The sequence below is a fragment of the Tiliqua scincoides genome, chromosome 3 (assembly GCF_035046505.1).
Source record: "Tiliqua scincoides isolate rTilSci1 chromosome 3, rTilSci1.hap2, whole genome shotgun sequence".
Classification (NCBI taxonomy): domain Eukaryota; kingdom Metazoa; phylum Chordata; class Lepidosauria; order Squamata; family Scincidae; genus Tiliqua; species Tiliqua scincoides.
In genome coordinates, this window is record NC_089823.1 from 8,915,712 (window position 1) to 8,938,653 (window position 22,942).

The window sequence follows — 22,942 nt, forward strand, 5'->3', positions numbered from 1 at the left end:
CAAAGTGTGGGGGGAAAGAAAAGCCAATAATACACCAATTTTCATTGTAGTTGCCTCATGGTTTATTATACTACTGTAGACCATAGAACAGTTTTTCACAATTTTCAGCCACTGTGCTCCAAACTTGGCAGCACACCTGCAGACCTCTTGTGGCACACCAGTTGAAAATTGAGGGGGAACCCTGAGTTCCTTTACAGCATTTCAGCCTCCAAGCAGCCCTGTGAAGTAGGTTGTGCCGAGAGTCCCATAGTCACCTGAGTGAGGTTTTTAACCTGGGTCTTCCATGTCCAGCAGCTCAATCCCTTTTCAAAGGCATCTCTGCAGGGAGGCCTGCCTTGCACCTACTGCAATGCCTGTCTTTTCCTAGGAGCATTTAAGTCTTTGAGGGAGCATTTTAATGCGTGTTTTGCTCTTGCCATTTTGTGGTGTTTACTCATTACAAGTTTTATTCTGAAAAGACAACTGAGCAGAAGAAAAACTGCATGACAACGCAAGGCAACTATCAAGTAAAAGAGAACAGAAGGGGAAAGGGTCCAGTCCACACTTTGGTTGGGGTCATCTCTGGCAATAGATTGGGGAGGGGGCACCTATCTCTGCCAACTTTCCTCCACAGCTGCACTTTTCCAATCCAGTTTGTTGAAAGTGGGGGGGGAGCAGAAATGAATAAGAAACATGGAGGGGAAGACAGTGCTGAGCTAGAGCTTTGGAGGGTGGGGGATCAAAGGCTGGCACATCATTGGGCATCAGGAGGCCTCCGGCGGGCCCTGCACTCACCGTGGAAGGGAGCACGATTTCATTGGCACAGTAGTTCCCAATCCTTTTAGCATAGGACCCTCTTTTTAAAACACTCTACCGGGACCCACCTGGGTTTGCAAGACTTAAAAAAAAAAAAAAAGATTTAGACTATTTATTTACAAATGATATTTTTATTTACTTACCAACAATTTGATCCATTTTTCTTCTTTCTCCCCAGAAAAATAAAAAATATAGTATCTTCTGGATTTTTAAAAAATTCTTTATTAGGAGCATCAACTAAGACACGTTTATCTCTATGCATTTCTGCAAACTGCAGGAGCTGAGCTCTTTGCAAGGAAATTAGCAGCTATCTTTCAAACTCCAGCATTTGAGCTGTTTGCAGGGTAATTAGCAGCTATCTGATGTTTGACAGCCCAATTCTAACCAACTTCCCAGTGCTGATACAGCCATGCCAAACAGGGTGTGCATTGCATTCTGGCGGGGGGGGGGGCAATCACAGAGGACTCCTCAAGGCAAGGGATTGTTGGTTCCCTTATCTTGGGACTGTATTGCAGCTGCATCAACACTGTAAAGTTGGTTAGGATTGGGCTGTAAATAGACTCAGGGCCTAAGGCAATTAGTTATCTGAACTTGCCATCACCTGTGTTTACACTGGAGGCTCTGCTCAGCTTCAAGACCCACCAGAAATCAGGCCATGACCCACCAGGGGGATCCCGACCCACAGTTTGGGGAAAAACTGCATTAGCACAATACAGAAAAAAGCTGAAGTTCACACAATTAATTAATTATGCTAAAAGGATTGGGAACTTTGTATTGGCAACCTTCAGTCTCGAAAGACTATGGTATCGCGCTCTGAAAGGTGGTTCTGGCACAGCGTCTAGTGTGGCTGAAAAGGCCAATCCGGGAGTGACAATCCCTTCCACACCGGGAGCAAGTGCAGTCTGTCCCTGGTCTGTCTCCCTGGCTATGGGCCTTCCTTCTTTGCCTCTTAGCCTCAGACTGTTGGCCAAGTGTCTCTTCAAACTGGGAAAGGCCATGCTGCACAGCCTGCCTCCAAGCAGGCCGCTCAGAGGCCAGGGTTTCCCACTTGTTGAGGTCCAACCCTAAGGCCTTCAGATCCCTCTTGCAGATGTCCTTGTATCGCAGCTGTGGTCTACCTGTAGGGCGCTTTCCTTGCACGAGTTCTCCATAGAGGAGATCCTTTGGGATCCGGCCATCATCCATTCTCGCGACATGACCAAGCCAACGCAGGCGTCTCTGTTTCAGCAGTGAATACATGCTAGGGATTCCAGCACGTTCCAGGACTGTGTTGTTTGGAACTTTGTCCTGCCAGGTGATGCCGAGGATGCGTCGGAGGCAGCGCATGTGGAAAGCGTTCAGTTTCCTCTCCTGTTGTGAGCGAAGAGTCCATGACTCGCTGCAGTACAGAAGTGTACTCAGGACGCAAGCTCTGTAGACCTGGATCTTGGTATGTTCCGTCAGCTTCTTGTTGGACCAGACTCTCTTTGTGAGTCTGGAAAACGTGGTAGCTGCTTTACCGATGCGCTTGTTTAGCTCGGTATCGAGAGAATGAGTGTCGGAGATCGTTGAGCCAAGGTACACAAAGTCATGGACAACCTCCAGTTCATGCTCAGAGATTGTAATGCAGGGAGGTGAGTCCACATCCTGAACCATGACCTGTGTTTTCTTCAGGCTGATTGTCAGTCCAAAATCTTGGCAGGCCTTGCTAAAACGATCCATGAGCTGCTGGAGATCTTTGGCAGAGTGGGTAGTGACAGCTGCATCGTCGGCAAAGAGGAAGTCACGCAGACATTTCAGCTGGACTTTGGATTTTGCTCTCAGTCTGGAGAGGTTGAAGAGCTTTCCGTCTGATCTGGTCCGGAGATAGATGCCTTCTGTTGCAGTTTCAAAGGCCTGCTTCAGCAGGACAGCGAAGAAAATCCCAAACAAGGTTGGTGCAAGAACACAGCCCTGCTTCACTCCGCTTCGGATGTCAAAAGGGTCTGATGTGGAGCCATCGAAGACAACAGTGCCCTTCATGTCCTTGTGGAAAGATCTGATGATGCTGAGGAGCCTGGGTGGACATCCAATCTTGGGGAGAATCTTGAAGAGGCCGTCTCTGCTGACCAGGTCGAAAGCCTTTGTGAGATCTATGAAGGCTATAAAGAGTGGCTGTCGTTGTTCCCTGCATTTCTCCTGCAGTTGTCTAAGGGAGAATACCATATCAGTGGTGGACCTGTTGGCTCGGAATCCACACTGTGATTCTGGATAGACGCTCTCTCCAAGTACCTGGAGCCTTGCTAATTAATTAATTGTATCCTGCCTTTCTCCCACACCAAAGGGGACTCAAGGTGGCTAACAATATCAACATAAAATAAAACAATATATATGAAAAACAATTAAAATATGAGAAACAATTAAAACCCCAGGATCACCACAATTAAAAATAAGTTGTTATAAAGATCATATGTGATATTTCCTTTTGGAAGCTCCCTTGAACTTGGAATGGAATTGCATTTAGGATCTTGACCATTTTCTACATAGGAGGAGGATAAAAACCACGGATGTTGTAACATCTTTGCTGAAGTTGCAGATTTCCAGCCCCTTGTGCTTGTTGAGTAAGCTCCTATGTGCTTGACATTTCCAAAATGTTCCTTACAATTTTTGTATTCATGCTGTTGTTTGTTGTTTTTCTTTTTAATATCACTGTAAATAAAATATATTATTTAAAAAATGAAAATACCACCCCAGAGGGACCCAAAACAAAACAAAACACCGGCTACAGGTCATCAGCACCCCTATGGCTTTGTGTTCAGTATGTTCGGGATGAGCATGTCCACCTCCAATGCTCAGTCTCTCCCCAGCTGAAGCTGCAGTTTCTTCTGTGGCTGGCTGGGGGCATCTGACTCCATCCTGCAGAATGTACCGCCAACCTCAGGAAGTATACACTGTTGCCATGGCTACCCTGCAACAGCAGCAGCAGCTACAGAGGAGACAGAAGCAACAGGGGAGGAGGAAGAAGAAGCAGAGGAGGGTGGTGCGAATCGAGGAGGTGGCTGCACCCTGGCTAAGACACCATGTCTGCTGCAGTCACCCCAGCTGGTGAGACTAGCGTTAGGCATTTGGGCAGGTTTATCAGCTTCTTTCTTCCTGGCAAAGCTCTTGGGCCTTTGGCACAGGGTCTGCTCCTCCGTGGAGTGCCTCTGAACATACATAGGTGGAGCGAAGTAGTCTGTGGAACTCCTTGCCACAGGGCGTGGTGATAGCATCTGGCCTAGAGGCCTTTAAATGGGGATTGGACAGGTTTATGGAGGAACTGTCCATCGCAGGTTACAAGCCATGATGCGTATGTGCAACCTCCTGGTTTTAGAAGTAGGCTACTTTGTAATGCCAAGTGCAAAGGAAGTTGCACCGGGATGCAGGTCTCTTGTTATCTTGTGTGCTCCCGGAGGCATTTGGTGGGCCAATGTGAGATACAGGAAGCTGGACTAGATGGGCCTATGGCCTGATCCAGTGGGGCTGTTCTTATTTTCTTATTAGTGTCTTTCCCCCTTGGGTGTATCATTTTTAAATGACCCTGTTGACAAAATGTCTGCATATGCAGAGTTTCTGTCTCTTCTAAGGGTGGTGCTCCTTTGAAACAGACAAACACAAACATCTGTAGAATGGCAGGGCACTTTTGAGCATGCCCAGAATGCCTCTTCCTGGCATGGAACAAATGCTGTAACCAGTGGCGGAGCTATAGGGGGTGCAAATCACTAAAGTTTTGCAGGGAGCCTCATCGCAGTACAAAAAGGGACCCCTTCCCCTTCTGAGACATTCCAGGTGGTGGGAGCAAAATGGAGATGACTGCAAGGAGGTAGTGAGGCAAATGCCTCCATTTTGCTCCCACTACCTGGAATGGATCTGAAGGGGAGGAGAGAGGGGCCCCTTGCACGCTGCAGTGAGGCTCCCTCCAAAACTTAGTGCTTTGCATCCCCTCTAGCTACGCCACTGGGCTGTAACAAAAACCACCAAAAAATAGTGGACCTATAAGTTTCACTGCCGGCTTTCAGTGCCTGTCTCTTCTGCGAAGAAGCTACTTTTCAAAAATCAATATAAGGGAAGGATACCTTGAACATGTGCAGAGTTCCCCATTTTCTTTAAACCCCAACAAATATTTTAGAAAGTAAAGACATAACAGAGTACCCCCTTTTCTTTAAAACCTAACCCATCCTCTGTTTTTGCTGAGAGGAAAAGGATTTTTTTTTTCACATCAAGGCATTAATTCATAAGTCCTTGATTATTTCGTTTTACACACGAAAAGGAAAAACTCTGTTCTGTCTGCTATATTAGCTTGTTCTCTGTTAGCCAGTTCTCCACTGATTTAATCCATTTCTGCCCAGCCCACAGGTGTACACTGATCCCTGCTGTGTATATGCAACATTGGGTAGAAATGGCTTAAAAAGAGCTATGATGATGATGATGATGTTAGTTAAAAGTGCAAGGGAAACACAATTTTCTTACAATATGTTTGTGACCGTCAAAATATACTGTACCTCTGCAGCTGCAAGGGGTAAAATGCACATTGTGCCGTGCACATTCTTATGCTCATGTACATGCATGCACAGAATGTGTGCCAGAGGCAAGATGCAGCCACCCACCCACTCTCAGAGATTTAACTTCTAGAACCCCTGGGGCAGGAGCTGAACCTTGAGAGCAGGAACAGTAGTAAGTCAGGCTAACAACATTTTAAACAAGGGGTCAGTCGGTGTCAAATATAGAGACAAAACAGGTACGCTGATTTTCCAGGGAGACCAGAAATTATGAACTGTCCCTATTAAATAATGTCTCTAGATCAGCGATTTTCAAGCTTTTCCTTCTCATGGCACTCTGACAAGGTGATAAAATTGCCCAGGCACGCCATCTGTTTTTGAACAATTGACAAGGCACACAGCACTGCTGGGTGGGTGGGGGTCACATCCCCCAGTGGCTCTACTCCCCCAAACTTCCTCAGCACACCTGCATTCCCTCTGCAGCACACCAATTGAAAATGGCTAGTCTGGACAGTGTCTATTTCCATGTCCTCTGCCCACTCTCTTTCCCACCTCCCCCCTCCCCCCATTGCCATGAAACAAGTTGGTAGCCCATTTGCTATTCTCCAGCAGCTCTGAAGAAGCTGAAATGCAAGAGCATTCACACGGCAGTGAGAATTGGGGACGTAGAACAGCTTGAGAGATTTGTGAAGGCCGGAGTCAGCATGAATGAGGTGGATCCAGTTTACAAATTGACACCCTTGCACTGGGCAGCACATTCTGGAAGCCTGGAGGTAAGAGGTTGATGGAGGTAGAACTCAGGGACTGTTGACTAGGGAGGGAAAGCGAGAGCAGCTTCACCATTGATCCCATTATACACTTATTTGCCCAATCTTGTCTGATCTTGGAAGCTAAGCAGGGTCAAGCCTGGTTAGTACTTGGATGGGAGACCACCTGGGAATACCGAGTGCTGTAGGCTTATACCATAGTCTTTCGAGACTGAAGGTTGCCAACCATTTTTTTTCTATGAGAAAGGGACAAAAACAAGTAACCCTGACAAAGTTGGTGTTCCCTGGGCTTTTATAAGTGCATGCCTGCTTTATGGGTTGCATCATGGCATAGCTAGTGAAGTTGTAGGAGATGTACACCAATGCTGGGGCCTCACTTGTGCAACTCACATGGGCATCAGAATTGTTAGGAAACTTCCACAACTCCTAGCTCTGCAGTTTGGGAAGAATATTAATTTACAACTGTGTTTCTCAACCAGTGGTACCTGGGTACCACCAGAGGTACTTGAGGTGGTGTCTAGTGGTTATTGCAGGCTCCCTGGACACCTGCCGCCCAGCAGTGAGACCAGGAACAAGACACAACGAACAGTGGTAGGAGGCTCCAAAACTTCCATACTCGTAAAAGCCTTCCCGTCTGTCCTGGTGTTTGTTACATTGCAAATGGCCTCCTAACCCAGAAGTAACTGGTAATTATGTTATTGCCAGTTACTTCTGGTGGTACTTTTAAAAAGGTGGACTGTATGAGGTGGTATGGTGGAGAACATAAGTTGAGAAAGTGGTTTACAATATTTTGTATCCTGCTCCTTAGTTGCAGGAATTCGTAGGTAGCCCAATATGCTCTTGCCACTAGAAAGATCTTGAACCAGGGACTTGGTACTTTTCTCTTTCTCCTTGGTGGATTCATAAAAATGTTGTTAGCTACCTTCAGTCTCGAAAGACTATGGTATCGCGCTCTGAAAGGTGGTTCTGGAACAGTGTCTAGTGTGGCTGAAAAGGCCAATTCGGGAGTGACAATCCTTTCCACACCGGGAGCAAGTGCAGTCTGTCCCTGGTCTGTCTCCCTGGCTACGGGCCTTCCTTCTTTGCCTCTTAGCCTCAGTCTGTTGGCCAAGTGTCTCTTCAAACTGGGAAAGGCCATGCTGCACAGCCTGCCTCCAAGCGGGCCGCTCAGAGGCCAGGGTTTCCCACCTGTTGAGGTCCACTCCTAAGGCCTTCAGTAGACTCATATTGTACCCAAAAATGGTTAACAGTGAAAGATAAAATTAGATATACATGTGGCCCAAGACACTGCACCTACTGGAGAAGAGCAGAAATCAGACTTTCCTACATCTCTGTCTCTCCAGCGGAGGCATGTGGTGTACCTGGAAATACCTGGTTATACTCTGTGATCAACTATTGTTTCTGTGAATAGCCTCTAAGGCAGGGCAAAATAGGAATCCAGATTGTGTCTTTGTTTGGTAGTGTCTTCAATGGCTGCTCTGGCACGGAGCTGATAGGACAGCTCTAACAATGAGAGGCTGGACTGCGGCTCATCTTGCTGCGATCAGAGGTCAGGACGCATGCATGCAGGTAAGCACCATCCTGGCTTGGTCTTGGTTGTGCCTGGAGTCAGAGAAGTGGCTTTGAAACTCTGACTTCCCACTCTAGGCTCTGGATTTTAGTGTGGAGAGAGAGAGAGAGATCTTTTCCTCCATCATTCAAAGAGTTGAACCTGAGGTCACGTTGTGACAGGACAGACAACAGGAAGGTCTCTTGGACCACTGCATGGTCGATAAAACTCACTGCCTCAAAATACTATGATGGCCTCGTGTGCACCTGGCTTTGAAAGGCTGTTGGACAAATTCATGGGGAAGAGTCTATCGAGGGTGCTGGCTGTGCAGAATGCCCAGGCCTTAAAGCTTAAAGGGCAGCAGACTGCCTCGGGCAGCAGACTGGTGGGAGGTGTCCACCTCTACCTGCCCACTTGCCTCCCCGGCTCCTCCTCCTCTTGCTCCCTGAATTGGATAGGGAGAGTGGGACGTGGTGGAAGAGGAAGCCTGGAGCTGGGAAGCTCTAGCCTACCACTCTCCTCTCCTCCATCCTACTCTTCCTTTCATTCCAGAGAGTGAGAGGAGCAAAGACTGATGCATCACTAGGAGAGGGTGGGCAGCACTGAGCTCACTGTCTCAACTACAAGCTGTCTTAAGTCCTTGCTTGAGGGCTTCCTCAGAGGCATTAAGTTCTCTGCTGTGGGAAACATGGTGCTGGACCATATCCATGCTCCATTCTTATAGAAACATAGCTGATACTACCAAGCCCTAAGCTTGAGACTAGGACTGTTGCTTGATGTATCTGCAGGCACTTCTTATGGACAGTGTAAATCTAGGAGTGCAGGATGATCGAGGGTGTACCCCAGCACATCTAGCTGCGACCCACGGCCAGTCCTACACCTTGCAAACCATTCTCCGGAGTGGGGTGGTAAGAGAACCGGTTTCTATCTAATTTTGTTTTTTCTCTTGCTACCACTCTGTTGCATTCCACAGTGCAATCCTTGGCATTAATAATAATAATAAATAATAAAACTTTATTTTTATCCCGCCCTTCTCCCAAAAAGGGACCCAAAAATTAACCCCTGCTAACTGGGCAAAGAGGTGCCTTTTAAAGTGGTGTCCTCTCATCTTGGCAGAGGGAGAGTGCCCCTTTTCACCCCAGCTTGGCATCTTTTCCAGTCGCCTTTTGGAAACCATTTATTGGTTTATTTTGCTATGTAAACCCTGATGTGAACTACTTTTTGTTTGAAAAACGGCATATAAACAATCTTACTACTACTACTACTACTACTACTACTACTAATAATAATAATAATAATAATAATAATAATGCCATGGCACTTCCTATCCACCTCCCCAATGGCACATTAGGTGCTACCACTGCAACTGATTCTACAGGTTCAGGGGTTGGTCCATCTTGGTGCCAGTGTCGAACCTAGCGGATCCCTGATGCCACCTCTGGTTCATCTGATCCGGTGGCACCGCTAAGGGGGTGCAGGGGGTGCGGGCCACACCGGGTGACGCACACAGAGAGGGTGACACCACTACTCACCAAAATGGTTTAAATCTGGGGATTTTCGAATAATACCATCATGTTATATATCATTTGACGTGTGATTTCATGCAGAATGCAGTGAAGAAAATTGTGTCGGAATAGCTCTATCCTATCAAAAGTTACAGCCAAAAAACCAGTGGGGTGGCGTGATGGCACATCACCATGCCCACCGCCCGGGGCGTTGCCCTGCCCACTGCATGGTAGGAGGCCCATCATGGGGGTGACATGCTGGCCTCCTGGACCAGGTGATGCAAGTCCTAGCGATGCCACTGATCAGGTCTGCAGATCTGATGCTCATTCATTTATGATCATCCCTTTACCTTCCCAGGAACTTCATGTTTGGAGTGAATGACTCTTCTTCATTTCCTCTTCTCCACCATCAGGATGTGAATGTTTCTGATAAGAATGACTGGAAGCCCATTCACAACGCTGCCTTCCACGGCCGTTTAGGTTGCCTGCAGCTTCTTGTTCGATGGGGAGCTACTCTAGACGATGTGGATAACAATGGAAACCTTCCGGGTACTGCAAGGGAAATATGCGAATTTTATTTTCTATAAACCCCTTGTTTCCTTTTAAAAAATAAAGTGGCTTATAGCAAAACATGGAAAAAACCCAGAATGTCAAAATACATAGCAAAAAACCCGGATGCAACAAATATCACAGCAAAACAACAAACTAAACAGGAATAACTGATTGGCTTTGAAACTGGCAGGATGGTGAAAGCTTGTGTCACGTCTCAGCAAGCATCAGGGTCCAGGCCACTGGGTTCTGAGTCTTGGAAGAGGATGACTGCCTGTCCAGGTGGGCTACAAGCAACTGCACAGGCCTTTAGAGAGCCCACTACTCTTCCCAGAGGACACCTCTTTGCCTGCAGTTCATATGTGGATGTGCTAGCCGGCAAAGTCCTTTGGAGTCCATCCAGCGAGGACAAGTTGCCAAGGGCCCCATGAAACTCTGGGTTAGAACCCAAAAGAGGAAGAGGAAGGGAGACAAGTTGCTTCAACTGAGGAGCAAACTCTGAACCCTGGGGCTTTATAGGTCCCAGTAGATGGGAACTGACCCTTGGGGACCTGGGGACTGCATGCTCAGGCAGGTTGATTCAGCAGTCTAGATCAGGGGTGTCCAAAGTTTTTGGCAGGAGGGCCACATCATCCCTCTGACACTGTGTCGGGGGCCAGGGAAAAAAAGAATTAATTTACATTTAAAATTTGAATAAATTTACGTAAGTTTACATAAATGAATATATTAAAGATGAACGTATATGAATGAATTAAGGTCTTGCAATAGCTCAAGGCCTATAAAAGGCCTTGCACAAAGCAAGGCTGGCCTTTCCTTTACTGCCTCTGCTGCATCACAGACATGAAACAGCAAGTAGTGGAAGGAGCCCTCATCCCACAGCTCACATGAGAGGTCAAACAGTCACACTCATGCTGAGTGCAGTTGTGTCAGGCCAGTGTGGGCTCCAACAAATCTCCGGAGGGCCAGAGTCTCACTGGAGACTGGGGGCTCCCTGAGGGCTCCCTGAGGGCTGCATTGAGAGGCCTTGAGGGCCACAAGTGGCCCCAGGACCGGGGTTTGGGAACTCCTGGTCTAGATGGTGCCCTTGAAACACAGAGCTCAGTCTGCTAATCTTGCAGTGGGACAAGAGTGCCAGAGGTGCAGGAGATCAACCACCAGAGCCTTCCAGCAGGGATCCCCAATTTGAGACCTCCCCACCCTACTCTAGTGCTCAACAGTTTGGCTCTAACTAAGCGTTCTTTCTTCTTTTCGTGCAACAGTTCATTTGGCAGCAATGGAGGGCCACCTGCACTGTTTTAAGTTCTTGGTGAGCAAGATGCCCACTTTGGTTCATTCCTTGAAAGCCAGAAACGACCATGGGGAGACCCCGCGGGATCTGGCGCAGAGGTTCTACAAGGACAGCATTGTAGGGTACATTGAAGCTCTGCAGATGGGGGACGATCAGCCGAAAAAGGAGGAAGGTGAGTAACTGGACCCATGTTGATGCTGTGCTACATGGGAAACGAGTTTATATAGTAGTTTAGTAGCCATCTTCAACCTTTTCAGACCCAGGTCCCACCTTTCAGCTACAACCTGCAACACAGGATCCCATTTAAATTTTTTTAAATCATACTAGTCTTCTGGCCGAGAGGGCAACCTCCTAGTTCAGGGTGTCAAACTTGTTTCAGACAACAGGTTGAATGGCATTCAGAGTTCTTGCTAAGGGCTGGAAGTAACATCATTAAGCTGGAAGTGACATCATTAAGCAGATGATGGCCAGAAACTCACACTTTGTTCTCAAGTAGGAATTCATTAGCTGCAAATGACTGAAGAGAAAATGCAAATTGTGATCATATTTTCAAGATATAGAAGAGTCCAATGATCACGCTGGCTGCCCTTTCAGCAGCGCCGTGTCTGTTGAGGTGTCACTTCTTAGCTGAGACGTGCTCTGCAATGTGGGATCAAACACCACAGCGGAAGCAGCACTGCCCATGTGATAATTGGGCTCTCCCAATGCTTTGGTTGCATCTCTTACCCCTCTTGCTCTGCCCCCTCCCCCATAGAGGTTTTTGAATATTCTTGAATTTTAATAGCCTGGACACTGTCCTCTTAAGCTGAAATAATTGAGCAAGCTACAATTACTTCCATTTCTGGGTATGACTTCAGTTAACACACCTGCTTCTGTTTTCTCCCTGCTTAGATCTCACTTTTCCTGGTCATGATGCTGCCTTCAGAGGAGATGTGGACATGTTAAGGTTGCTACTTGAAAACCGAGTCATCAACATTAACGAGCGGGACGATAAGGGGTCCACTCTCTTGCACAGAGGTCAGGAAGAAGACATGTGCTCTCAAATCGCTGCTGCTTGTGCTATCAAATTGTTTTCTGATAAGCAGTCTAGCTATGATTCAGGAGATATATTCAGTGTCTGCAACTGCCCCAAGTCTTTCATTACTCAAACAGGAGATCTGTCCCCATACTGTCCCCGCCCCAGCTAACACTGCCTGTGGCACGCACTTGATCAGCTCCAGCAGTGGAAGTGAGGGCGGGAGGAGGAACAACTCAGCAATAGAGCAAGTGCTTTGCATGCAGAAGGGCCCAGTTTGAATCCCTCAAATTTTTATGTTTGAGGTCCCGTTAGGGAGAAGGGCGGGATAAAAAATAAAGTTTTATTATTACTTATTATTATGTTCAAACTGTAATTTGCATACTTTGCAGAATTTGCATAATCCAAATGGGCAGACTGGGTTGAATTCATATCTTACAACCTGCATATTTTGGCACAGTATCTAAATTTTCTGAGTGCAGAATTTTGATTTTAGGACACCAGAACCAAGCTGGTCATAACACCACAGAGATAGATGTGCCTTCCAGCCATTAACAGGGGCCATACGGCCCTCTGAGGAGCCCTGGCACATTTGAAGGTCACAATTTTCTTGGGGTTCAGTAAGAAATGATTGCATGTTTAACTGTTTGCGTTGTTTCCTTGTTTGATAAGGGGGCCCTGGAACCTGAGAAGAGCTCCTCAGGTGCTGTAGCAAAAAAAAAAAAAAGGTTGGGAATGGTTGCATAGACCAGGGGCAGCCCTCGAGGCCTCTCAATGCGGCCCTCAGGGAGCCCCTAGTCTCCAATGAGCCTTTGGCCCTCCGGAGACTTGTTGGAGCCCACACTGGCCCGACGCAACTGCTCTCACAACTGCAACGCAAGTGAGCTGTGGGATGAGAGCTCCCTCCACTGCTTGCTGTTTCACGTCTGTGATGCAGTAGCAGCAGCAAAGGAAAGGCTGGTCTTGCTTTGTGCAAGGCCTTTTATAGGCCTTGAGCTATTGCAAGACCTTCATTCATTCATATAAGTTCATCTTTAATATATTCATTTATGTAAAATTATGTAAATTTATTCAAATTTTAAATGCAAATTAATTATTTTTTTCCCCAGCCCCCGACACAGTGGCAGAGAGATGATGTGGCCCTCCTGCCAAAAACTTTGGACACCCCTGGCATAGACCATTAACTGGGATGGATTTAAGCACACCTAACTTTGCTTTGGGTGGTAGCCGTTATCTCTAGCTATCATCTAGCTTCCTGTACCAACAGAGGATGCTTTAATCATGTCACTGTATTTCAATGGGCTAATTTCATGGGCTAATTTTTAAGACGAGAGACTCTCCTTGAATGACATATTTTCTCCCTCCAGCCGCCGGACAAGGTCATTTGCACGTCCTGGAGTGGCTCATCAATAGAGAAGCAGACTGTAACATCACCAATGATGCTGGAGAGACACCAAAAGATGTTGCCAGGAGGTGACTGTTTACACTGTGTTGCTGGGTGTTGCTGTTCCACCCAGGGGGTGCTTTGAGGATTAATAAATCTGCACTCCGTGGTGCTTTTGTTCTGACAAACGTCAGTGCGGAACGGACTCTCTACTCCACACATTGAAGTTCAGATAGCAAGTTTAAGGGCAGTTCATGTGACTACCATGGGCCTCATTTGGATCTTTGTAGGCTTTCTCCTTCATGCAATTCAACTGCCCTGTGCACAGAGCATAGTACTGCATCTGTTTTCTCATGCACCATATGAGAGGACATAAAAGCCCAACTAGATCAAACAAAAGGCCCATCTACTTCTGCATCCTGCTTCCCACCGGATGCCGCTGCGAAACTCCAAAGTAGGACATAGAGGCACGTAGCCTTCCCCCACTGTCGCTTCACAGCAACTAGTATTATAAAGCTGGAGGTAGCAAGTAGTGGTCGTGACTGGAAGCCATTGATACACTTGTTGTCCTTCTTGAGTTTATCTGATCATTTAACACCATCCAGGCAAGTGGCCGTGACCTAATAATGGACATTTGCACCATGTAGGTTTGCCCAGTTGGCTGTCGTGGAATACTTGGGAAGCAAAATGGGAAATGACTCTGAGGAGGAAATTGATGAAAAGGACGCACGGTTCTTCGAAAGGCACAGCGTGGAAGGGAGCACGGACTTCAAGGCTGACTTGCGCTTGCCCAAGCAAGACAAGACGGATGCTCGTGGTAAGTTGTGGGCCACTCTCTTTGTTTGGAAGTGTGCATTTCAAAAGCAAAGGCTCATGCTAAATGGACATTAGGAGTTGAGGGGCTCCTCACATATGGGGTCCAGATCCCACTGTTATCCAGGGCCTGCATTACCTGATGCCACCCTGGTTCTGAGCCAGGACTGGCCTTAGCACAATTTTTCTGATTTGGCCAAATTGGGCCCCACACCTAGAGAACCCCCACCTTGGGGCACCAAATGGAGCACCTTCTGCCACAGCCAGCACCTTGCAATATAGCTGATGCTCCGGCATGGAATCTTCCAGGCTGAGGTGTTGCAAGGAGAGTGTGGCGAGTGGAGCTTTGCTGCTGGAAACTGGCCTCATCCTTTGGTCTTGACACATGGCATGCTTGGAGTCAGGATCTATTTCCCCCTCACCTCAGGATTTAGCCCAAAGCTGTGCCTCTGTGTATCTTCATGAATAAAATCCACGTGGCTGCTAAAGAGTAAAGTACACGGCATGAACAAAACCTGTTATACCTGCATTATGTTTCACAGGTGTGGGTGTGAGTGAAGGGGTATGTTGGTACCATAAATATGCACGGACACGGCTGAATGTTCCTCTGTATGAAAAGTGCTTCCATACAGTACGTATGAAGCGGTCTTCTTCCGAGTCAGACCTGTGGCCTGTCTCTAGGCGGTATGTGTGCTGTCTAGCTGCAGTTCTGAGTCTTCAGATGGGTCTTTCACAGCCGTACTTGGAAATGCCACAGGTTGGAGTTGGGATCAGCTGTAAGCATAGCAGATGCCCTGCCCCTGAGCTGTGACCCTATTCCCTAATACCACTCACAAGGAAGTTAAGGAGAAGGGTTCTAGCCTAATCTTTTCCTTCATATGTTTATTTTCTATGTGGAGGGTATGGTATGTTTGCTTTTAGTTACATGAGCCCCACCTGAAATCTGAAGTGGTACAGCCCTGACAAAGGCCTACCATCTCATCGAGGACTCAGGGAGGAAGAGAGAGTTACAGAAGGTGTGGGTTGGTTCTATGGTCTAGGTCCACAGGCAAATGGGTTTCTTTCGGTGCCATACTTGAAGCAGATCAAGGGTTATGGTCAAGATGACGATGGCCAGTTGCGGAGATTACTTTAAAGGGGGTTGAAACAAAAGTACGATTAGCAAAGCTAGTCCAGGACCTTCTACCATCTAAGGTAGCATATCAAATGCTGATCCCCTTACCTGGTGATGTGCCAGCCTCTTCTTCTCTGACTGCCTGGATTGGAAAAGAAAGTGATGAACAGAGCAGAAGAGGAAGTGTGGAGAAGAGAGTGATGGGCGAGAGCACAGGTGCTGCTGCCCTACTTTTCTTCAATTTTTTTTTGTTCCCCTCTTCCTTTTCCAGTCCAGGGAGTGGGAAGAGGACAGTGGAAACAAGCAGGCTGAGAGAGGCAGGTAGCCCAGTCAGCCTGATGGAAGGGCCAGACTTAAGAAGCGGAACCTGAGGGCAGTGGGTTAACTACCGGGGGGGGGGGAACGGGACTCACTTGCCATTGGAGCCATTCCAGGCAGTGATGCCAACCTGGAAGTGTCACCTGCGCATTGACATCGCTACCTGGAATGGCTCTGTTGGCGAGTGGGAGGGGTCACTTACACAGCATGTTGCGGCGCCTGCAGTACTTACCACACCCCCCTCCCTGTAGCTACGCCACTGCCTCGGGTATTTTGTTAGTTTCTGGTTCTTTTCCCCTCTGTCCCCAAATGCATGTGGCAGAGATATACTTAGTGTCCTGCAGCTTGAAGCACTGGAGTCCCCCACCACGCCCTCTGGAAAGACCCTCTTCCCAGCTAACAGGGGTGGGGAGGATTCCTGTGGTCTTTATCCTCAGCAGGGCCAGGCTGCTGAAAAGCTCCGGGGCCCTGTTCTTGCTTGCAGAAAGAGCCCATCAGAAGATTGAAAGCTTGAAGAAGCAACTGGAAGTAGCTGCGGCCAATTACAAGCTGCTCGGGGGAATAACCGCTGAAGAGAGGAAGGCAAAACTAGAAGAGAAAAGGCTTGCCAGGCAAGAACTTCATAATGGGTTGTGAGGCTAGATGGCTTGCAATGGGAGATCATACAACAAGGTCCAAACCAGCAAGCTTGTTTCCATCTTCTTTCAGAGACCCCGGATTTGACAGGTTCTGCTTGATCTTTGTTGCTTTGCTGCCTTCTGCGGGCTCTTCTGCAAGAAGGACAACCTTGTACACACTCAGTAGCTTCCCTTAAAAAAAAACAACAAGTTAAATACCAAGTTAAGCGACTGCAGCGATATAATCACATCTTTTCATTTTCATTCCCACAACAGCTTAGATGCCTTTACCAGTATGGGGGTGAGAGGCAAGGAGTCCATTGGTCTTCCTTAAGTTAAATTAAATGTAATTAATGTGGGAGTAAGTCCCATAAATCATACATTATCTTTTTTCCAACATGCCCATATTATAACAGAGCTACATAAACACAAAATAATCCTGACAGTGGTTGGCTCCCAGTTACGTTTTCATTTTCATGCCATTTATTTCACCATTCCGTGCCTTTTCAGGGTGACAGATGTCATGACTGCAGAAGAGGAGCAGGCACCCCAAAATGTAGGACGTGACAAAATAAAAGCTAAAGAACATTTATATATTGATTTCTGGTGGTTAATTTAAACACCATATTACTTATTATTAAATTTAAAACTATATTACATATAATTTATTTCATATAAATTATTAATTACTCGAATGCTACGCACTGCCTCCAGGGGCTTGCTCTCAGGAAAAAGGAGGATATTTAAATTATTTTCCAGGTCATGAGGCTAAAAAAGAGGGCATATCCTGAAAAAAGGGGACATCTGGTCACTGTGTCTTTTTCTCCAGGGTATGTGATAGACATATTTTAATAATTTTTAACCTTGTTTAACATCTATCCCCTAGTACTGAAACATCCATCTTATTCCCTCCCGCCTTCCGGCTTTAACATTTGGGGGGGGCGGCGGCGGCAGAAACTAGGCGATTCAGACTGCAATCCTATACACACTTTCCTGGGTGTAAGCCCCTCTGAACTCAGTGGGACTTACTTCAGTGTAGATATGCATAGGATTGGGCTGTTAGTCACCAATCTCTCCATTGTCATGTCTAGTTTGACACCAGTTGATTGATGAAAGTTGAACAGCTTGAATCAATTGACTGACAATTGCCTAATAATTGATTAATGAATGTTTAACAAATGCCTACTAGTGCAAGCACTGCCTTAAGATTCATAGGGATTCCTCTGAGCCACACCCATGTTTGTAAAGGTATCTAAATTATTTGTGGGAATAACTGGCTGGCTCCCAGCCAGATCTGAACTGCAGAGTTTTTCCTAGAGCTGAAGGCCTAATGCATAGGTTGGCAATCTAACAGGACGGATGCGCATCTCTGCAGCTGGGAGAGTGGTGTGCAGTAGTGACCCTTGGGACTTGATAATCTGTCACTTGAGGGGAGTTGTCCTAAGGGGTGTCAACAGTGTCTTCTCCATCTTGGTTTGTCTGTGGTCAGGACCATTGAGGAGCTGAAGGCACAGCTGGAATATGAGCGGCTGCAGAGGGAGAAGCTTGAGGCAGAGCTGGACAAGTGTCGGGAAGAGATAAAGGACCTCCTGGAGCAGCAGCAGAAACCCCAGCTTCCCGTAGTCAGCTCCCCTGTGGTGGGTAGTGCATGTTACTCATGGCTACATTGGAAAATGGGAGGGTGGAAGAGATCTGACAGATTCTCAGTCTTGCCCCAGGATGTTTAGAAGAAGCTTTAATCGATTTTTAACAGCTGTGTCCTACCCTTCTAAACTGAGCATCATACTCCTGGAGAACAGGTCCTTTGCCCCAGAATCTGGTAGCTCCTTAGGACTCTGGGGGCCTTTGCATTTGTACACAGGTGTGTCTCAGGGAGACCCCATGCCTCAGAATTTGGGTTTTCCATGCAAGGTTTTTCAAAAATATATTGGGGAGTTTACAACCCCTTACCAATTAGTCGCTAATCTACACACTGAAGCAGCTGTACACAGTAGCATAGCTGGGGGAGGGAACAGCGTGGTTTAGGCACCACAACACACAGTGAAAACAGCCCCTCCCACTCGTCATCAAGCCATTCCGGGCAGTGATAGCAATGTGCAGATGCTTGAGCCCCCTGTCTTGCTACACTACTGGCTGTACAATCCAAGTAAGGTCTATGTGGAGGCATGCCTGCATATATCAAATTAGAATCTGCCCTTCTATTCTATAGATTCTATAATAGAATCTATTCTATCTGCTCTTCCCCCAGTGAGCTCCATTCCCAGTTTTTATGGCGGTAAGAATGTATGAATTGTCCAAGGTTTCCCACTGAGCTGCCCTGCCCAAACCTAATAGGACTGGACCACTAGAACAGCAAGGGGCAATCATTTATCCAGAAACTACTAAGAAGTCCCAAATTGTGGCAAGGGCTGCTGTAGTTGTTAAGCCTTTTCATTCCCAGCATCGCACCCAACATCACGTGTGACAGAAGCTTTTTTCTCATGTAGTTCCATCTTCTGATTGTCATGGTTGGGGCATGACACCCAGTTAACCCTTTCAATGTTGCTTCTGTAGGAGGCTTCCAACAGCAATACGACAAATTCAGATTCCCGTAAAGAGAAAAAGAAAATGATGAAAAGGCCACTTTCAAGCCCAGGGGGAGTGTTCGTGAGAAGATGCTAAGGAGGAACGACAGGAGAGTTAAAGTCCACAAGGCGTCTTGCTGGATTGACAGGAAGATTTCAGAAGATTTCCTAGCATGAAAGGACATCAGTTAATGGTGCTGCACCCACAAGTCAATGCATCCATTGTGCCTGAAGTATATTCTATCAGTTTATTCCTTATAAATCCATGCTTTGACATGACCCAGAGGATGGTCATGGCAGCAAGCAGGTTGTCTCTTTAACAAGGGCTGCCAATTAAAATGCACTAGCAATTCATTAAAGTCTCATCTGTTTCTTTCTTTCATTTTCATCTCTGGCTCTGCCCCCTGGCCTCCCCTCCCACCCCAAGGTGCTGTTAAGTAGCTTAGAAACCTGAAAACAATTCACAAGGATATGCAGTAATGAAATTACAGTTAAAAGATGCTAGATGGCTTCAAAGCAATAAAAATGCTGTCCATCGTATTTAATAGCACGAAGCAGCAATGTTCAAAAGCAGCCCCAAGTTGGCTCAAAACAAAATCATGCTATCAGCTTTCTAAGGCTGCAATCCTATCCACACTTTCTTGAGAGTAAGCACCATTGAACACTATAAGACTTAGTTCTGAGATACGCATAGGATTGTGTCCTGAGGCAGCAATTGCCCTTGCAAACAGAGAAACCTTTGCCGTTCTTCCCAAGGCCAGAATTCAGCTGGGTCTGGTGGGCTGCTCTTGTGAAAAAGAGTCCATAATGAAGGGTGCCACTAACACATGCCTCTACTTACGGCTTGCACGCTAAACTAACTGTGGCAGGGAACTCAAAGTGGGGCTTCCCCTGGACAGGGGAAGGCAGGCTGGAGCACGTGTAAGGCCAGCATTCCTTCAGCTTCCCAGTCATGGAAGCACAGAGGAATTGCTGGCAGACACACTCTCAATTGCTTGGTGCACATGCTGCATTTCTTGATACCAGCACATGGCTTGGGAAGCCAGGATTGTCTTTGGGAATGAAAATGTATTGCACAACCGGAACCCATGAGCACATTTGCAAAAATATCTGGTTCTTTTCCCATATGACACATATTTTCCAATATGCTTCCCAAGGAAACGTGAGTGTGACAGTGGTTTTGTCAGGTCACAGTGTAGCAGATCTTCAGAAAGTTTTCAAAAGAGTTTGAAGATGAAGCAATGCATGATTTGGTTACAACCTCAGGCAGCCATTTAGTGGCTCTCTGAAGTTGCCACATACCCTAGTCACAGTTGGTTTTCTGCCTGCCAGGAGTTGTGCTTTATGGTAGTACACTTCCTGCCAGCCCTATGCTGTTTTGCAGCCCCGCTGGTCAATAATAATAATAATAATAATAATAATAATACAGGTATTTATATACTGCCTTTCTTGGTCGTCAGATTTCTCCTCAGACTTTAATTCAAGGCGGTTTACATAGGCAGGCTGTTTAAATCCCCGTAGGGATTTTTACAATTAAAGAAAGGTTCTATCTTTCAAGAACCACACAACATTTCAGATGGAACTTTTGCGGTCTGTTATCACTTTCTGGCCTCCTCCCACACAGGCTGACAAGCAGCTCCTTCCAAAGAGCAGGTGGAATAACTCGGCTCAGCTTGTCAACTGCTTCAAGGTCTCGCTATTCATGGTGCTGGTGGCCTCGAACTGGCGACCTTCGGATGTTATATTCAGGCAAATGGAGGCTCAACCCTCTAGACCAGACCTCCTGCCCCACCAAACACACATTATCTTCAGGCAGGAGCCAGTGCCACTTCCATAATTTCAAAGATGCAGTGAGCAAGCTCGGCCCAAGCCAAGCTGGAAAAAGATACATGTTTGTTATGTGATTGCATCGTTCTTATGTTTTGCCCTGGATTTTCCAGACCATGTATAACAATTATTTTCTAGGCTTGGAGTGTCTCAGACTATTCTACTATTTCAACATAATGTGTCCCTCGACAGACACTGCTCCATCAGTAACAGGTCCCCAACAGGACTGCTCAATGGCTTTTGATGAAAACCCTCATCACAGCATGCAACGTGACTTAGCTACAATTGAATCATGACCAGAATGGACAAACCTATTACTCCTTTAAAAAAGAAAAAAAGAAAAGCTGTTGAATATGCAACAAATGAAACACTGGTAGAATTCTAGCTATGGACACTTGAGGGCGCAAGAGTCCAACACTGATAGCCTTAACAGCTGTTCTCAAACTTGTGTGAGCAAAAAGGACCCACTTTTAAAAAACATACTGTGTTGGGACACACCTAGGTCTACCAGACTTTAAAAAAAGGAGATCTAGAAAGAAATAATTTTTTAATTTATAAGTAATAACCAGAAAGAAAGACCCACAAACATTTATCTCTCTATATTTATATATGCTTGCAAACTGCAGGAACTCAGCTCCTTGCAGGGTAGTTAGCAACTACAGTATCTGATTTTTAAATAGCTTCAGGGCTTGAGGCAGTTATCTGATCTTTCCATCACCTTTTGGTGACCCACCAAAAATCAGGTTGCGACCCACCAGTGGGTCCCAACCCATAGTTTGGGAATCACTGGAGGCCACAGGTGTACACATCTGATACCTGTTGCGTATATGCAGCGTTGGGCAGAAATGGCATAAGATGTTCATAACCACAGATTGGCTTTGCATTCCGGTTCATGCTTTGCAGAACTAACCCACACAACAACAACCAGTTTCATTGAGACATCTTGCAGTGCACAGGGCTAATTTTGAGTTGGAATAATTTTGTCATTATAAAAAAAAATGCTGTATAACACACAGACCCTTCCCCTTCCTGCCCCTCCCCATAGCACATTTGTTCAAGAGTAAGTGTATGTGCAGATAAGAGGAGGTACTGTGCATTCCAAACCTGGGCAAAGTAAGAGCTCTGAACCCATCTGGCCTGGATGCCTTTAAAAGGGGATTGGACAAGTTTCTGGAGGAAAAATCCATTACGGGGTACAAGCCATGATGTGTATGCGCAACCTCATGATTTTAGAAATGGGCTATGTCAGAAGGCCAGATGCAAGGGAGGGCACCAGGATGAGGTCTCTTGTTATCTGGTGTGCTCCCTGGGGCGTTTGGTGGGCCGCTGTGAGATACAGGAAGCTGGACTAGATGGGCCTATGGCCTGATCCAGTGGGGCTGTTCTTATGTTCTTATGAACCACATCACAATAAGCTGAGTATCCTGCAGGTACGGGGCGAGGGGGAGATGCATCACCTAGAAAATGCCTGCTGGAAATGCTCAATTGATAATGAGACACATCCGGACACACTAGAGAAGTGGCACAAAAACTAAGGTACGGTACAAATTAGTGTGGTTTGAGCAATTCCTGCCCCCCAGCACCTGCTATGACCACCTAAACTTTCCTGTACTTTCAAATGCATCATCCTAGGAAAAAGGCAAAAGCAATTCCACGGAACACTAGGGCCTGGCCCCACTGCAGAGAAAGAGCACAAATGACTAACTAAAATCCCACCGAATAATGGAGCTTGCACTTAATGGAGCTTCATAAGCAAAGCTTGCACTTAAATCTGCCTGTGACATATCAGGGCGCACCAGAGCTGCATGCTTAGGATCACAGCAGTGTAGCTGAATCTCACTGAGTCTGCCTGCCGGAAGCAGGAGACACCTGAAAAAGCCACATCGAGGCCGTCTGCAAAAGTGCACACTTCAGCATAGCGAGGGAGAGGCGCATTTGACTGAAGGCAATACAGGCACATGACACAACAATGCTGCCTGCAAAAAAAGGGGGAGGCAATGGAAATATGCAATGAGATACAGTGTTTCTTGAAATGGGGGTGGGGCATCACCACCCTAAAGCCACTCCTGTGTTCTCAGATTGGAATTAAAAGGGGACGTATACATGGATTCAGGAGCCCCAGATCCGAGACAATCCATCACTCCATGACAAGAGGTTAAGGCTGTGCTCTAGAATGCTCTAACTGGGCTAACAGTCATTCCTTGCATGTGGCATTCTGAAGCAATGTGCTTCCTTTGTTTCTGATAATGCAATGATTGGTATGACAACCCTTATGTGCCCTGAAGCCAAATAAACATAAGGCAAAAACATTTTTTTTCTAAAAGAACCTGTGGGGCCATAG

At 46.6% G+C, this 22,942-nt stretch overlaps 1 protein-coding gene across 1 annotated transcript; it reads left to right on the forward strand.

The window, feature by feature from the left end:
• Positions 1-3,833: 3,833 nt before the first annotated feature.
• ANKRD42 (ankyrin repeat domain 42) lies at positions 3,834-18,871 on the forward strand. The gene is made up of 12 exons (XM_066619478.1): positions 3,834-3,858; positions 5,904-6,064; positions 7,520-7,627; positions 8,396-8,515; positions 9,526-9,661; positions 10,921-11,121; positions 11,841-11,966; positions 13,332-13,437; positions 13,996-14,165; positions 16,078-16,204; positions 17,700-17,847; positions 18,764-18,871. The coding sequence occupies exons 1-12, from the start codon at positions 3,834-3,836 to the stop codon at positions 18,869-18,871; spliced, it is 1,536 nt and encodes a 511-aa protein (XP_066475575.1).
• Positions 18,872-22,942: the final 4,071 nt, after the last annotated feature.

Excerpts from the sequence above, each read along its gene's own strand:
- ANKRD42 (XM_066619478.1), top strand. The coding sequence starts at position 3,834 with ATGTCTGCTGCAGTCACCCCAGCTG. Across the intron at positions 6,065-7,519 it reads CACATTCTGGAAGCCTGGAG|TGTCTTCAATGGCTGCTCTG; the intron begins GTAAGAGGTTGA and ends TTTGTTTGGTAG. Across the intron at positions 14,166-16,077 it reads AGACAAGACGGATGCTCGTG|AAAGAGCCCATCAGAAGATT; the intron begins GTAAGTTGTGGG and ends TCTTGCTTGCAG.